Below are 18,063 nucleotides of genomic sequence, written 5' to 3'. Positions count from 1 at the left end.
AAAAAGTAATTTTATTTTATTTTTTTGATTACAGAAGCATTACAGAAGATAAAGAACTTTATCACAATATTCTAATTTCATGAGACAGTCCTGTATATGGTGTATATAAACTCAAAAGTAGCAGTGTTCATTCAGAATCAACTTTATTTTACCGTTTATTCAATTTATAATGTATTACTGGTGCATTGACAGGTAAGCTGGTTTTTAAAGTGCATTCTGATGTTTCCATCTTTCTCTCTTTTCTATCACTATTTTGTTGTTTTCATCTGTATGTGTCTAGTTTTGCAATAACTAGTTTTGTGTCATACATTTCCAATGAATAAGATTAACAAGTAAAGCAAACGTCATGAAATAATCAGAAAAACTTGTTTCCGGTTTCATCGGCCCATAATTTGTTTTCAGAAAACAACGGTAAATAAAGTTTTTAAAAGTATAGACACTAAAAGTATCAGAATCGATCAGGTGCTGTGTTTTATACTGTAGTGAAATATGGTGTTTAATTTATCACCAAGAAAATACAGAATATTTGAACGTTGTAATTCATGCATGCGGAGTCCAAATACTTTCAACTGTAAAAGTACTACATCATGTATAATATATAGGGGGTTTTATTCATCTTTAATTCTCTTTATATGGCTTATTCCACCCAGTCTGAAGCACTTTGAAAAAGGACCCCACGAAGGTGATCGTTTAAAAATACATATTAGTAAAATAGATAGTTTTATCAAAAATCTTCCCCATTAAAAGTAAGTAATAATATGTGCTGCAGACATTCCTCTCGAATGGGAAATAGAATTTGCATCAAACCCATGTGAACGTACTGTTCCTGTCTTTTTAAGTTATGACTCGTTCACACCGTTCGAAGTTTTAATGAGAGGATTTCTTCGACGTTCATCCCGCGCGATGACTTCTCTTTGTCGCAAACTCTTATTTTACTTTCCCTCGAGAAGACAAGCCGAACCCCGAGCGATCTCGTCTTCTCCGAGTGTCGAGCTAAATCGTCTGTGTGTTCCGCAGTGCAAGTGGTCCAGAAAGGGATTCATCAGAACTCGATGGGCCCTACCTGACTGGTGAGTCGTTTTAATAAGTCCCCCGCAACAATTCCACCTCATCACCGTTCAACCCCGAATCATTACGAGTGTATCACCATGAATAGAGATGAAGAGACAGACACGCACCGGGTCGCCGGATCCTCTCCGGACTCCGCGCCGCACAAGCCGCCCCTGCGATTTGATTAGACTTAATCGCATTAGTCAAGGAGTTGCATATGACAGATGACACAAAACATTACGAGGAATTCAACCTGTACGGGACGAACGTTAACTCCGGTTTTCCAGTGTCTGACCGGGGGACGGCCGGAGGGGAGGGGGGGGGGGCGTAATCTAATAGAGGTATGACATGAGAACTAAAGAGCTGAAACAGTAAGCGTTTAATAGGAACATGATGTTTGACAAGAGCAGCGGGGAGAGAGAGAAACTAGTGAAGAATAGGGGATATCAGATCAGAGCCGGGATAGACAAAGACAGAGGAGCCCATGCATGTATTCATTTGTTCAGGATGTCAGTGCAGAATAAACCCCGGGAGATAAGATCGATTCCTCCGGGCCCCCGCCCTTCCTGCAGAAGTGCATGATGCTAACACAACACGGCTGATTGATAGGATCAACGGGGAGATGTTCATCACCGTACATCGAACGGAGCCGCTTCTCTTTCACAAGACCAACTGAAAGAAAGCAGATTAGTGCTTAGATTAGTGTCTGCGCCGGTCGCATCTCGACAGAACCCTTAGCATTTAGCTGACCGTCCCTCGGGGATGGGGGGGGGGGGGTGTTAGCCTGTGAGTTACCGTTTTCAACGTGAGATTAAAATAAAAAAAAAAAATTCATTGCAGGTCATTCCTAGCGGTGATCAGAGTTTGGAGTTATTCATGTGACTTTTTTTTTTTTTTTTTTATTGCATATTCAAAACACCGGTTTCATATGGACTTTCATTGTTTGTTTATTTTGCCGCATTTGACACTAGAATGTTCCCGCAATATTCTCGTTCACGTTACATCGGAACTCGTGTCACGTCACAATTTAGCAGAATCTTCCTGACTTCACCCTCCCGACCGACAACGGGAAATGCCGGGATTCATTTTTCATCCCAACGCTACCATGTCTTCTGTAAACATAAAATAAAAAGTAGAACACACTTATCTAAAGAATATCATTACTTCATTGTTGTGATCCAAGTCAAAGCAGCAGCCCATTGCACTTTATCCAGTTAAAGTCACCTGAAAGCGGCCTATTTAGAGTTTGATACTTTTTAAAACGTGCTCCTATCATAATGCTGCGGCCCCTTCGAATGCTTTTCATCCATCCATTCACTCGTCTCACATGGCTTTGGCTGTTTATCCGTTTGTCTAACGTGCATTTTTTGTCAACACCAGTGCCTTCGATCTGGTCAACATCCACCTTTTCCACGACGCTTCCAACCTGATAGCCTGGGAGAAGAGCCCCTCTGTCTACTCCGGGACCCGACAGAAGGCGTTGGGATACGTTTTAGACAGGTAAGAGTCACAACTACCACCCCACCCCATCCCCGCCCTGCTCATTTTACCCTTTTAACACCCAAAGGTCATGGTGTATTTTGTCTAAAACTATCAACATTTCGCGTGAACCCATTTCTGGATTTCAAATTCTGAAAAACAAATCCAGCTTGGAAAGTCAAATGCATTGAAAAAAGCTGATTCTGCCCTCCACGGGGGCAAATACTCGCCTTGTCCTGCCCTCTAAGCTTGAGGTTATTTAACCCGAAAATCGATTTTACACTCAGTGTATATCTGTAATGGATCTAAATGGGAGCCTAAAACACCAAAGGGCTAATAAATGAATAAAACATGCACAGAGCATGCAAAGCGCATATGAACAGTAAGTGTCCCGCATTCATATTGTAATGAAAGCTTTAAGTGAGCGGGGACGGCACGGACAAATCGTTCAGATGCCGTCCTTCACACTCGCGACTCCGTCTGACTGTAAAAGTGAGGGAAAGAGTGTGTCGGGGGCGGCGATGCCCCTCTACATGCTCCGTGAACTCCCGGCTCTTTCATGTCCTCCTTTCACATGCATTCCTCATTGTCTGCCATAGAGGAAATTTGCCGCCACGGTCCACGAGTAACTCTCAAAAACAAGGAGATCACAACAACACAAGCGCGTTACAGTGCGGCTATTAAGGCCAGTGATAGCCGTGGGCGCGCAACAGCTCCTCCCAAAGTGTGCTTTTTACGCACTCGCTTGTCAATTTCGCGCAGACGAAGGCGGAGGATCAGAGAACTAGTCATTCGAGGAGTCCCGCCGGTTGTTTTAGGAGCTTGTTGTCGAGAATGTGTGTGTGTGTGTGTGTGTGTGTGTGGGGGGGTAATAATATTAGTGAAGTACACTCCAGAGTGTGCAGAGTCCGGATTAGCAGCGTCTGTATATCTTGACTGGGTTTACTAGAGAATTACGTTATTGTTTGAGTCATTGCCGAGCTACTTGGAGCTCTCTGCCGTCCCCGCCGGCCGGCCGTTGACGGCGTATTGTTGCATAACTAGCCGTGCAACAGTTGCTTACATCTATAACGTAAAAAAGTGGAAAGTGTGCACGCTCAAAATAAACATAAACATTAGATTTTAGTTGTTCATTCTTTCCAACTCTGTTTAGTCTCATTCTGTTCAATCGTAAATCCTTTCGCCATTTCACTCATCCGGGTGCAATATTGCACTTTTGTCCCGTCGGAACAAATTGTAGATATAAGAAGTGACGTGTAACGTGTTTCCGCAGCCCCTAATCAAAGCGGAAATTGAATTCTTCGCTCTCGATGTTTTTTTTGTTTTTTTTGCTTGTTTTTCTCGCTGTTGTGTCCCGCATTAAGGAAGAGTCTCTTGATTCATGCGAATACGTCTGAGCGTTGCTTTACATTAAACACAGCCGGTATCATCGACCTCTAAAAGATCAATTTTAACTCGATTACCATGATGTTTCGTTTTTTTTTTTTTTCTAATGCAGTGACGTGGTTCAGAAGGCAACAACACTTCGATCCCTTATTCTACAGGTCCCTGTTCGTTTTGCGCGCAGCGCTGCAAAGGGGAAGTGCCCCGACACGCTGTCTTAATTAAGCTTTTTTCAGATATACATCCGATCGAGCCCGAGGTGTTTGCTTACAGGAGAAGGTCAGGCCTTACGAGAACCCACACAGGATACATCATAATCTAAAAAGCGACGTCTTGCCGTCACGTTCGCATTCTCGTCCAAGCAAAATTAATAATCCGAACGAATGAAAAACGGTGACCCCCCCCGGGGATCATTAAAGAAGGGTTAAAGATCCCCGTGCTCTGCTTTATGTAAAGGCAGCCGCAATACAAACAGGCCCAGATATCCTTTCATAGGAGAGGCTAATGTGATTTATGGTACATCCATTTGCAGTGTAGCGGAATGATAGAGTGCACGGTGTAACTGCCGCTCTCTACCTGGCCACGCTCAGATGGAATAAAAGCATGGTATCGGCGCCGCAGCCAGTGACCTTCCATTCAAATTGCATCAGAATGCACAACATGTCCCCCCACCACCAACCCCCTCCACCACCGCATCCACTTTGAATAACTACATGCATATATGGGTGGAATATATTATCACCGGGCTTTTCTGATGGGCCTGAGTTATGAGGCACTTTTTATTTACCTGTACTTCATTCTTGATTTGATGAAAGAATGGGCCACCTTTTAATGGAGCGGGAAGTGAGAATGTTTTAAGAATATGGCAGCTTTTGCATTTTTTTATTGTGCTGTAACTTACCTGGATTTACTGGTGTAATGAAGTTTCAAAAGGACCCTCCTCGCCACCCCACCCCCCCGCCCGCGTTCCAGTGTTTTCATCAAATCTCGTCGACTTTCAGAGCGTCCGCCGTTTATTTATTTTTAAGGGGTCAGCTTGTAAACATACCTAAATAAGAGTCTATTTAGAGAATTGAGTCTGAGTTGTCGGTGGGCGGCCGGGGGGATAGAATGGTAATTGGGTTGGCCGGGTGTCAGTTTCCACGCTCCCTCTCTCTAACTCGTCTTGTGTAGAGGACGGTAACCTTGTTTTTACTTCTGCGCCGTATCATTTTAAAGGTTTTTTTTTTTTTTTTTTACGAGGGGTAAGTAGTCTGAAGAAAGGTGGCGTCGCCGGGGAGGGGCGGGGGGGGGGGGGGTCGTCCACCTTCCCGGCAGCCTGGCGTTCCTTACTCTCAAGACGGCGGATCGCGCCTCAGTCGCTCGCTTTTGGGGCGAACCTGTCGGGCGCAGATCCGGAGCACCAGAGTGAGAAAAAGCTGGCAGTGCACACGGAAGGGAGGAGGAGCACAAAGGGTCCTTGGGCTCTGTAAAGGGCAGTGAATAATAGGTCGGTCCTTTCATAGAGGCAGCTAACCTTTTGGCAGCCACCAGCAAACTCCATTCTACTCTGCCGATCTGGGAGGACAATGTGCCCGGGCCGGCTTTGAATGAAGTTCTACCACCAACAGTGTTTCCATTCAGCGGCTGGTTGGGAACCATCTTTTTGGCCATTGTCCTAACTGTGACTCCTACCCCCAGAAAGCAGAGCAGGAAAAGGGACAGGGAGAATATCTAAAGCCACCCCCCCCCCCTCTTCCCCTTCTCCTCCCTCTTTCCCTTCTCCACCTCCCTCCTCCCTTCCCTCTCCTCTCTCCCTCTAATCTCTCATTGCACGACGGGAGAGGCGAGGAGGGGGCCGCCGAAACGCGCCGCGAAGCCGAGATGCGTGAAGCGGGTCGCCGCCGGCCCACGATCACACAGCCGCGCCACGGACTGAGCTCTGCTGCTGGGCATCAAACTCCAGCCTCCACCTTATCTGGGGCCCAGAGCTAATAATGCAGCTTACAGCCCATTGAGAACAGATCTGATAAGCCTTTTCCTCTGTGGCCCTTTTAACTGCTAAACGGTGTTTATCTCCAAAGTGCTTGAAGGCCCCAGGGGAACAATGCTGAGAAGGAACAGCATTTAGCCAGCCAGACCTTACTATTGAGTTACATCAAAAAAACAGGGCTCTATAGGCTGCACTGATGTGTGGCCCGGCTTCCATGAGAGCAAAGCAAAGCTCTGCTTGGGATTCATCTCTTGCTTGTTTTCCTAGCCTTTGAAAATGTGCCGGAGTCTGCGTCGGGCATTATTCAACTTGTTGACTCAGATACGCCTTTTTGGACGGATGGTTGTTTTCAAATTATTTTAAGGCTTTCGTCGCTTCTTTTTTTTTTTTTTTTTTTTTTTTTTTTATTACGAGCACGATATTTCCCCAAATCAAACGCTTAGGATGACGTTTTTCAAGTTAATGCGTTTTCTTCCAAAAATGCAAGAAATGCGTAGGCTGTAAATCATTCTCACAGAATGACCAAAAACCCCAGGGTTTTCTAGAGAGGAGCGGAATACGCAACCGCTATTTGAGCATGTGAAATAATCGCCGGAGATAAAAATCAACACTTTTTTTTTTTTTTTTTTTTGTCCCCCCCAACCCTCGTCCAGGAAAAAAAAAAAAAAAATCTCTTTGTGTGTCGGAGTTTGTTTCTCTTTTCCAACCCCCATTCAGATCGGCTGGTCCGGTTCAGGGGAGAACAGTTTTACATTACAACTGTGAAATGCTGGCATAAAGGCTGCCTTTGTGGCGCGGCATTATTTTCACACAAATATAGTCCATTGTCACAGTCCTGAAGTTAATTTGATCAACATTGGGGACATTTAACTGTTTTGTTCGCTGAAAAGACTTGTTTCATGCTCATTTTCGGGGCATTGAAAAGCAATGATTGGCAGAAAAATAATGTTGCCGTTAACAATTCAAAGCAATTAGTTTCCCATGGGGAGGCAGTGGGCTGCACTGGCCACCACACAGCGATGCTTTGTCATTTTATGGACGGTCATCAGTCAACTGTCAGAGTGTCTCAAAGAGCCCTACAATCTAAATGTTTCCCTTTGGGCTTTTCCCAGAACAACAGGCTGAAAGAGCAGAGAAAGGCCGGCTCGTTTCTAGCCAATAGACATGTTGAGCTGCTGGAGGGAGGACTGGATAATCGCACGGAGATCCTCCATAAAGCCAGAATGAATTTATTAAGGAGGGCAGTGTGTATGTGGGTGTGTGTGTCCATGTATGTATTGTGCCCGATACTCGCATTTTTGCATGTTGTATCTTGTAAGCTGCCGAAGACAACCAACATTCATCTCTGCGGCGTTGCCGTCCAAACGGACAAGCGCCATGTTTCTCCTCGGCATCGTTATGCATTCTATACATGCACCTGTGAACATATTAGTGAGTGTGTGTGTGTGTGTGTGTGTGTGTGTAAGTGTGCGCCAACACTGTGGGACCGTGAACTGCCGCCTCACCCCTGTACGACGGCTGGAGCAGAGGTTAATCTTCCTCAGTGTCTCTCTGCTCTTAGTGGAATCACACACACACACACACACACACACACACACACACACATACATACATACATACATACACACACACACTCACGCACGCAATACAAACTCCTCAATATTTGCTTCATTTTAACCACTGTTTGGACTTTCATTTTCTTTGAGTGGACAACTTGCTGAATTGGGGTGCTGTATGTATGTATGTGTGTGTGTGTGCGCACGCATGCGCATGCATGTGTACATCCATTTATATGTGTGTAGAGGGTATCAGAATATGTAACAAACACGGAGCTGGCTTAAGTGATCAAATCTAGAGTAAATGCTCAAAATCCACTTAAAATTACAAACATGTCCTCCATTTTTCAGTTTAATAACTGTTATGTATTCACTTTTGCTTTTTCTTACTAAACAAAATAATACAGTCAGAATAGGTTAAACTCCGCTGGAAACATGCATATGAATAAATGTCTTCTATCTTTTTACAGTAGTTAGAAATGAACTTACTGCAAAAGTGGAACTCTGTAACTCCAGTGTCTTAAATTCAGAAGTCATATTTCTTTCCATATTGAGTTTCAGGAATTAATCATCATCATCACTCAATGCCACCTAAACTGGTCCTTCCTCAAGTAAACACTTCACATTATGAATTTGCCCAGTACTTGAAAAGACGTCTGGATATTCTAAAATCCCCAAATTTTGGGTGACACATTTGGGTGATTATATGGTTTCATCTGCAAAATGACGTTTTTCTCAATTTTTGGCCACATGAACAACCGATAACAGAATAAAATTATTGCTAACAGACTGCTGCTGTCTGATGACCTCGATGATATTTGATACATCTTGCATGGGAGATCATTAATAGCTGACAAAATTATTTATCAGCGGCCATTTCCCTTATTTAAGGGCTGATCTCGCAGTTTTTGACTTTTCACAATGGTAGAATCTTACCTTGAAAGAAGATAATTCGTAGAAACCTGCACCGTATCTTCAGAAATACTCTGATCAAATGATCGTTTCTGTACTGTGCTAATTTCACTAGCATTTATATTTGAAATATGAGTTGATACTCCAAAATCCCTGTTGCTTTGGCAAAGGAAACAACATTTAAAGATATTATGCAGTTACAAGTAGAACTGCTCCAAGTCAAAATGCCAAAGGCTCCGAATTTTCTCATATTAATTCATATCAATTATCGATAATTTAATCTGTTTTAGTGTTTTGAACCAGAATTAAAGTATTTGCAATAAGAAGCTTGCGGAAAGCATGTGCCAGACTTTTAAGCCAATATTGATAATCATCTGTCTATCATCTAGTATCTTGATGTAACCATCAGGCCAAACTCAGGATTTTCAAGTACCAAATTCAAGGAGTGGGATTTGAATCGAGGACGTGAAACTTCTCCAAACTCACAATTGAGTGATATTTGTGTCGCTATACGGTTTAGTTTTGTGGCGGCTTAATGAAACAGCCCTTTGATTGATTTTTCAGTTCATCTTCTCCCCTCGGAAGGAAAGAGGTTTAAAATGAACACGAGGTGTAAAAAATGAATACGAGTGACTAAGATGAAACTCGATTGTTGGAGCCGAGACAAAAGATTATGGAATAATGCGGGATCCAGTATTTTTCTAAATGATCATTTCCCTGCAAATAAACAAGAATTCAAATGGGAAGCATCCAAGAGACACAGATTTTTCTAAGATAACGGGAGATCTCACGCTATAGCACAGTGATATGGGAATAAAACATAGCAGGAAATCAGGAAACTTTAGTTTTTATTCAGATGTATGTCATGGATACAGTAATACATAAATAAATAACATTGATAAAGTTGTATTTAGTCCTCTCGGGTTGTGATGTGGCAAAGGCAGGCGTTTACGAAAAAAAGAAAATCCGACACTGACCCAAAACACATCTAGACCTTTTTTAATTACAGTCACTGAAAAAAATCATGTATATAATATTTGTAATGAATTTATTTTGAGGGCATCTTCATTGTGATTTTTGGATAATATCTGGCAGATATTTATAAAAATGTCATTTAAATTAACACCTTGCTGCCTCTTTTTTAATCCCATTTCTAATTTATAGGTTAATTTCTTTGGCCAATTTCAGGTCACCTGGTTGCATTTGACAACTTACTTGCTTAAATTTACAAGTGACATTTTGCTGTTTTGTAACTGTACTGTGACGATTTAAAAACATCCTAACAATTTGGCATCAAAACAGGAATTATTCATATTTTGCACTCAAACATGTACGAAAGATACATTTCAATTATTAATAAAAAAAAAAAAAAAAAAAAGCAGATTTCACACGGATCATTTTCAGTATGCAAATTGTCCAGCTCACATCGAGATGATATTTCACAACCTGACTCCACCTTAACCGAAGGGTTTCTTGAGCCTCAGCTTTATGTTGACTTATTTCCTAACCTCTGCGTGACCGCAGCAGCACCTCCTCCCCCCGATCCCACCACAACGCCCCGTCCCCCCTGCACCCTCCCCGTCCTGCTGCGGTGTTCCTGGTGGGATGGGCGTCACAGAGAAGCCGGGGTCTAACACAGGGACGCGGGGAAGGCCGTCCCGCCGTGTCAAAGGCCCTGTCAGGGGCCACCCGGGGCCCATTCAAGGAGACGTCACCCAGCACCTTCTTCACAATGTTAACATTCTGCCAAATTCTCAACATTTACGTACAATGGATGGCTGCGCTCGGCCCAGCTATTGTGTACAAAGTTCAGTGTGACTGGCCAACTTATGATAAGTCATCTTGTCAATATAATCATGACATGGCCCCCAGTTGCACCCTTATAATCCCATATTGACTGTCTATTACGGCTCGGTTTAGCTGTCAATCACTGTGTATAATCTGGCGAGGAATTAGCGGGGACGGATGGACGGTTGAGGTTCGGACTGGCCGACATGTTTCCTACATTATTGCGCTAAAAACGTGCGTAAGGGTGTAAGAAACGACGGCGGCGAAAGTGTTCTGGGATCGGGCGGGACTCTCCCCATCTTTGATGCGACGGTTGCGCGCGCGAAAGGGAAAAAGACGGCTCGGAAAAGAGAATGGCGGCGGTTTAAGGAGCCTGGGAGCAGAGTCGGGGGCCATGTTATAAATTAGCGTCTGACCCCTGTCTTTGTGTGGCCCCCCCAGGAGTGCCTTAGGAAGGCCCCAGCCCGAACCGCAGTGAGAACGCTGCTTGTGAAGAGGCTCTTTCAGGGGTGTCACTGTGCGATGAATTGGCCAGGAGAAAGCATGTTTATAGACTGTGTAAAGGAGTGCTTCTTTGTGGGAGAATGTCACTGACACTGTTACAGTTTGCCTGAATGAACTGTGATGACGAGGCTAATGGGGGCCCCCGCTGAGGGTGAGGGTCAGCGTCGGGGGGTGCGGGGAAGGGGGCTTCCAGCTCCGGACCCCCCACCTTCAGTACCCTTTCACGCCCAGTAGCTGTAGCTAATGTTGCAATTCTTCGCCGACCCCACAAAGGCCAGGAAAAAGTCAACTTTCACACCAGTCGGGTCAGCGCGAGTGCTTTAGGAAACGATCGTGTAAACACAGCGTTACCTTCTGACCTGTGGCCGATACCTTCGGCCCGCAGACAAAACAGCCCGGCTACGGGTATTAGATATGGCTGTTAGCGAGATCAAGCTACGGGACGGAGTCGAAAAACCCCCCCGAAACCCCCCCCCCCGCAGCTCCTACACGCAGTTTTCACCCTCTCGGTTTAAATCCGAGCCGTTTTTTTTTCCTGTGTAACAGTATTCAGCCCGCGTTTGGATTTTTACTAGTTTCCACTGACAGCCGTCCGGTAAGTTCCCACGCGTTTTAATGACCGCAGCGACAGCACGTCCAGCTATTTTACGGCCCCGCACTTGGAACGACGGGGAAAACTGGCTACTAACTGTGTTTGAATAGAGCCGAGTCTCTTAGCACCAGGATGTGAGGTCATTAATGACATCAGTACCGGCGTGAGTGTATTAATGAGCTACTGCTTTCACACTCGCACGATCTTTTAAAAACTCCCCACGTAAGCTTGGCCCTAATCTCCCTTTTTAAGAACCAAACAAATCTATTCGACTTTGTTTGCTATTTTGGTGTTTCCGTGCGCCCCCTCGCGCCCCTTTTAGTTGACATTGTTGTCTTTTTTTTCAATGTTTTATTATCCTGTAAAACTCTTTTGAAACCCCCGTTCGCGCTGAAATGTGCAAAAAAAAAAAAAAAAAAAAAAAAAAAAAGCCTTGCATCTTCAGCTATAAATCTCTCATCGCCGCCGGAACGGTGTGTGTCTGGACTTTTCGCAAACATCCGCCGTGGTTATCTGAAGCAGTGAATCAGGTTGCTGGGGTTCATTCTTTTGCTAAAAAAAAAAAAAAAAAAAAAAAAAGAGGAGCACTCACAATACACACTCTGATCCGGGGACCTTCTGGTTTTGAGCCAATCGATACAGTCAACAGTTATATCATCCAACATTATATATGCTGTAACCGAGCCAGTTTTGGGAAAAACTCGAGTCAGCTTTTCCGAGTTTTTCTGTAGATCCTCATTCCAGGTTTTCACTTAGATAGCGGCGCGGACTGATGCCTTCAGGTGAACGGGACACATTTGTCAAATTGTTATTTTGGCAATGATAAAGGTTAATGTTGTCAGTACCCTTAGGTTCTGCATCCGCGTACGCTGACAAAGCCCTCGTGGGACGGCGAAATTTAAGCCGTGTGGCGTTTTTTTTTTTACATTTGTATTACAGATCGTGTTTCCACCAAGTCGATGTCAGCTTGAACGAGGAGCGACGGAAATATTTGTCAGTAATTACCGCAAATGATTATCGATGACACAGTTGTTGCTCTGTTAGGGCCCGGGGACGAAAACAATTAGTAGATAAACTTCTCTCCGTCCTTTTAATGATCCGGTTGGAGACATCGTGCGAAGAGCTTGTCTTCCTGGTCTTTTTTTTTTTTTTTTTTTTTTTACATTCTTTCCAGTTTTCTCATTTTTTCCGGTCCATATTTATTTAAGATGGGTCTTTATTTTAAATAATTTTATTTATTTTTTTGTTTTTTTGTTTTTTTTCACCGTTCGTATTTTCTATCTATTTTTTGTTTCGTCTTGTCAGAAGTGGGGTTGCTATTTTTTTTTTTTTTTTTTTTTTTTTTGGAAAAAACTTGCTCAGTCCCTTTTCATGTCCTGAAAGTTTAATTTACGTTTTTTTTTTTTGCAACGGGACATCAAGTTGCTGTTAAATAAAATGGCTTCGTACCACGTCCGGCGCCCTTCGCCTCCCTGCCCTTCACTCCCCCCGCCCCCGTCCTGCAGAGGGTAGGTGACCGTGCTTTACGACACGCAAACCAGAACTCAGACCCACCATCGAGAAGAGCCTCCTCTCTTTACTGCCCTATAAATATATTGTTATCTGGGCCCGGGAAGTTCAGCGTGAGATTTATCCCCGCGATTAGTGGAGATGGTGAGCCAAGCATCCTGAATCATTAATTACACAAGAGGCTTCCCTCCGTCCACCTTAATTTCCTATCTCCTCTCTGTACAGGAGCCACTTTGAACTAGGTGATGAGGCATAGGACTTCATTATATGTCGCTTAGGTGCATTTTTTGGGGTGGGGGACACTTGCGCAGTGGCGAGATTCTCCAGATTTGGAAGTAGTCCATGAGAGAAAGGATCTATACTCTATTAATCTTGCGACGTTTTACTCGCTGGCATAAAAAGCAATGCATTCAGTGCATTAAAAACATTGGCGATACGAGAGGCATTTAAAAGGCGCTGGACTGAATTCATCTTGCGGAGGCATCGCATAAATACTGCTATTTGGGTGTGAATGGTCCATTGTCTTTATATAATGAGAAACTTCACGGCCATTTATCATGCTAAAATAAAAGTAGTCATCTTTCAAAACGGTACAATTCAAATGCCATCGCATGTTTATTACCCCGCTGACGTCTATACGTAAAGAGCAGAGCTAATATAACAACAAATGACAGCGGTGTCTGTTCTTTTTATTCATTCTTTTCAGCCAACTTTCCACCTGTAAATGTCCAGTATCGCGGGAAGAATATTCGGGGTTTCTTTTCAGCTGGACGTGCGTGTCAAACAGTCTCCGGCAAATCCACGGGTCGGTCCGCCTCCGAAGCGCCCGCCGTCACGCCATGACCGAGCGGGTCGGCTTAGTTCACCCGCCTTTTGATCGTTTCGTCTAAGTGAATTTTCCGCAGAGCCGACTAACATCGCCATCAAAGCGGTTTATCAAAGGAAATTATCAAAATACAGTAATGTAATTGCGATGTCAGCTGAGAATTTGAAATGAAAGCATGTTTATCCGCTCCGGCGGCACTTTTTGTCCCCCTGAGACGAGCGCGGCCTTGAACGTGCTGCAGGGATGAAGCGACGATGGGAAAGATGCATAGCCATTTCGCTTTAAATGAACGCGTGAGAACATGCAGGATGCTAGTTTATTTATTTACTTATTCAAGGAGGTTGTTTTTTTTTCCTAAATAAAACCGGCTTCATAAAAGCATAGGACAGGTTTGACATGTAAGAAAAAGGCATTGATTGGAGAGCAGTATTTATTGTAACCTTTGACACTTAGTTATTACTCCATGGTAGATATCCAACAATAATGACTGACTGTCAATATCATCAAGTTGCATTAATGATGTCATTTTTAAGCTGCGGGAACGCTAGACGTGTTCACAACAAAAGGTGACGCTGTGACTTGTGAAAAACGTAATAATTTTGAGAAAATGAAATAATAGGTTTATCACATTCATATTATGAGATAACATTCAACTATCCCGGAATCTAAAATCTCCTGCAACGCTATATTGTCATAAAAGGGTTCTCTTTTAAAAAAAAAAAAGCACATCGGGTTTTATGACTTTTTCCTCTAATCTCAGAGAAATGGTCTTTAAAAAGTTATATTTCTCTCACTCTTTTATTGCGCCCATCGACCATCTAATAAAAAATGCACCGATACCGATTATATGAGAAATTACTGTTATTATTATTTAAGCCAATTTTCAGCCATTACCCGTGGTCCCCTCACCCCTGATCACGACTGAATGCTTAAATAGATGTTAGAGTTGCGTAACTGAATCGGAAAGGGTGTAGATTCACCGCCCATGTCCCAATTATCAAGGTCACCGATGACAGAAGATTTTCGATTTGAATTATTCGGGCCTCTAATAAATCTGTGCATTTAGCGCGATTCCAATGATTTTGCCTCCTTTATCCGCTTCATTTAATGTTTACCATGGCTAGTGTTTGACCTGTTGCACTTCTAATCCCCTTAAAACTAATGAACTAAGTTCCCGTCGGGCCACGAAAGCCTATCACAAAGCCGACCCCCCCCCAAAAAAAAGAAACAGAAGAAAAAAAAATGTGTGTTTGAATGAAAGTCCTGTAATGACGGTTTTGAAACCACCAGGTGGTGCTGTGACCCCCCCATGAACCCACCATCCTCAGCTCAAAGGAATCATTACAGGATCTTTAACACTTGTAATAAACTATTTGTCCAGTTAATACTTGTCTGAATCAACTCCCGTCGTGTCGCAGTCGCCTGTGCAAACTCATTGTTTTCGTCTGTTTTGTTTTTTTTTTTTCTTTTCAGGATCACGGACCAGCGGTATGAGAGGGTGCCGTATTTCGTCTTCGGGGATTTTAACTTCAGGTTGGATTCCAAGCAGGTTATTGAGGTGAGTGTATTCGACTTTTTGCTCGCTTTGCAACAGATCAACAGGCTCATTGTGTCGTGGGATGCAGAGTTGTGCGGCGGAAGACCTCGGACATTTGTATTTATGTTGTAACAATCACATGTTGATATAGTGTGTGTGTGTGTGTGTGAGATAGAGAGAGAGAGAGAGACGGACTGCAATAATATAGTTAAAGTGGTTTCAGTAGCACACTGTCTCTTTAGAGTTATGACTCATTAAACACTTTGCCGTGGCTGTCCCAGCTGTGGCTGTCCCAACTGAGCCTCCAAGTGCATTGTTATGTTATGGTGCCATTCATTGCTTCCCCCCCCCCCCCCCCCCCCTTCTTTTCTCGGTGCAAATGAGGCCGGTGAGAGCCAAGGTAGCGCAGTCATTCAGCCTCCTGCGTTTGGAGACCGTGGAGGGAGGGAGGGTCGGTGGGTGCGGGGGGGTGTTAGCGGCATAACAAGTCATAAAGGCCCACCGCAGACGTTGGTGTTCTGTGATAACAGAGTGGGAGAGCTACTTGTTGGTCGATCCTCTCCCTCCTCCTCGGCACAATGGCCCTCGAATCGGTGGGCCTGTTCAAGGTGCGGGCATTGTTCGGTTCAACCAGAAGCCCATTCAAGGGAGAAAGGAAGAGGAGGGAGATTTTTTTTTGAATGGAGGGTTTTTTTCTTTTGCTCAAATGACTTAGGAAGGACTTCGCTCCGTGTGGCGAACGCAGGCCGCCGATCTGCGGTGAAGTCATCCGGCCGCTAGGAGGGCGGTAAATCACCGGAACGCTCCGGCCGAGCGGGATAAATGTCACATGTTTTTACTTTGCTATCCATCAGCGCCATTGATTGATCGCCTCAAAGTTTGTGCAGTACATTTGATTTTGCTTTTGTAATTGGGTTACATTAACTCCCAGATCATGTGAACATTTGTTGCTTTGGAGATAATAAATCCGAGCATAGGAGTCACAACAGCAGATGTGCAAACACAGGGGCCTTTGAGAAGTCACAATTGCAATTAAATGTCACCTGGTGTGCATTTAAGTATCTCACAGCAATACTTTATCAATGTTTTATGAGTATTTCCCTGAAAGACTAAAGCATTCGCTTATATCCAATATTTCTTAGTTTCCTATGACAATCCATGGATACGTTCAGCTGTGATTTTGGGAATATCTATATTTATTCTGAAGCACATACACACATTTTCCAGGTATCACAGCGTCTGCCCAGGTAATGAAGGTCTCATGTTTAATAGGTAACACACATGCGAAGACACACACACACACACACTGAGTACCTATAGTATAATGAGGAATCGTCACTTTTTATTTTTAATGCATTTCACCAGTGTAAAATTTGAATTAATCATAAATCCCTCGACAAATAACTTCAATTATTCTACCAATTTATTTTAATCTCATAGACCTTAATGAATTTGCCTATTTTTGCATAACTTCCTCACCATGTAAATGCCGACACAACAACGCCACCAGTTTAAATTCATGATCAGACGTACAGTGTGAGCATATATACAGCGGTTCCTAGCTTAAGCGACAATCCAGAAAACTGTCTCTTGTGTCTCCTGCCTTGTCCGAGCTGCTCTGCGGTAGGGAAGCACTCACCCACTCCATGTCCTTACTACTCTGAAATGCTGTTTGAGTGCAGTAGGGGTCACGACCCCTTTTCCAGGGATGTGTTAGGCTCGCATCCGTGTGTCCATCTCTGCCCCCTCTCCCCTCTACACAGCTCTTTTCTTATGCACCTTGGCCCCTATTCACATACACATCTAGAGTGAATGCGTGCGCGTCCACACACACACACACACACACACATGCACACAAATCAATTTGTAAAGGCCAAATGAACCTGATTGATTCACCCTGTTTTAAAGGGTATGGCAGCATGGAGGGGGTACATTTTATCCACGGGAAGTTGGAGTCATGGGCTTTGGCATGAAGGACCAAAATCACACACACCTATATTTCCTGCCTCTAGTGAGGGTTCCTAAAACGAAAACCAACCGTTTAGTGTGGAAAACGGAATAGGCCGATGATGTCACCTCGCAATCGCCGTGTTTCATATAAACCCGTCCGCAGCGACGGTCAACCCGTGTGATTTAACAGCGACCTGCGCGTCCACGACGAGGAGAGCCGTGATGTCACCGATAAACAAATGGGTTACAACCTCGCCGCTGGATGTAACTCACAGCCCCGAGGCCGTTTTAAGCCCTTTAATGACGATTAATGTCAGCGGGACAATTAGTGCACATCCACCGGAGTGTTTAACTGTAGATGGGATGGTTGTGGATCGATGGTCCATACTTATCTGAAGATTGATTCAGACACGCAGAGGCTGGCTCTCGTTCTCTCCGGCCTTAAGTCTCATTTTCCTCCTTCCCCCCCCTCAGCGCGTTGAGAAGAAATGACTTTGGATACATTTGCCGTGACCAGGCGAGGTAATTGCAATATTATACCACATGGCTTTTGATTTGTCGAACAACCCAAACAACCCCGCAGCCCTCATGTATTCTCAGGCCTCACTTTATGACTCACTGGGTCAGAAAATTCCCCAGTACATTTCTCCGCAGCTGCAAGCCACACCACTCCTCCTCTTTCTCCATTTCTGGTCTTTTGTGGTTGACTAGACAGTGGACAACCATTAGCCACTCCCCTGTCACCCATCCCGCCTTGTGGGTGGGTGAATGGGCCAGCGGGTATTTTGGGATGTATCCATGTGTGTACAGAAAAGGAGGTGGGCTTGGAAACGGGTGGGTTTGTTATTGTCACAGGGCAAATTCCAGGTGGCAAATTCCAGTCATGCTTGTGCGGCAGGATCAGTAACCAAAGGCCTACAACAGCCCCCCTTCTGTCCAGCCCGGGCAACCCCATTAATTGTGTCCGACAGAGGGAATTGGTTTCAATTGACCTCCATTCAGTGG

At 44.2% G+C, this 18,063-nt stretch overlaps 1 protein-coding gene across 1 annotated transcript in view; it reads left to right on the top strand.

Annotated features, from left to right (window-relative positions):
- The window catches only part of inpp5a (inositol polyphosphate-5-phosphatase A), a 143,831-nt gene that overhangs the window by 86,571 nt on the left and 39,197 nt on the right, over positions 1–18,063 (top strand). The window contains 3 exon segments of the mRNA XM_086164633.1: positions 1,018–1,070; positions 2,431–2,550; positions 15,045–15,129. Coding sequence (XP_086020759.1) covers positions 1,018–1,070; positions 2,431–2,550; positions 15,045–15,129 — 258 coding nt within the window.

This window comes from Fistularia commersonii, chromosome 2 (genome assembly GCF_037954325.1).
Source record: "Fistularia commersonii isolate RoL2024-O1a breed Wild chromosome 2, RoL_Fcom_v1.0, whole genome shotgun sequence".
NCBI classification, from domain to species: domain Eukaryota; kingdom Metazoa; phylum Chordata; class Actinopteri; order Syngnathiformes; family Fistulariidae; genus Fistularia; species Fistularia commersonii.
The sequence above is the reverse complement of the archived record's forward strand: the minus strand, read 5'-3'. Positions and strand labels throughout refer to the sequence as shown.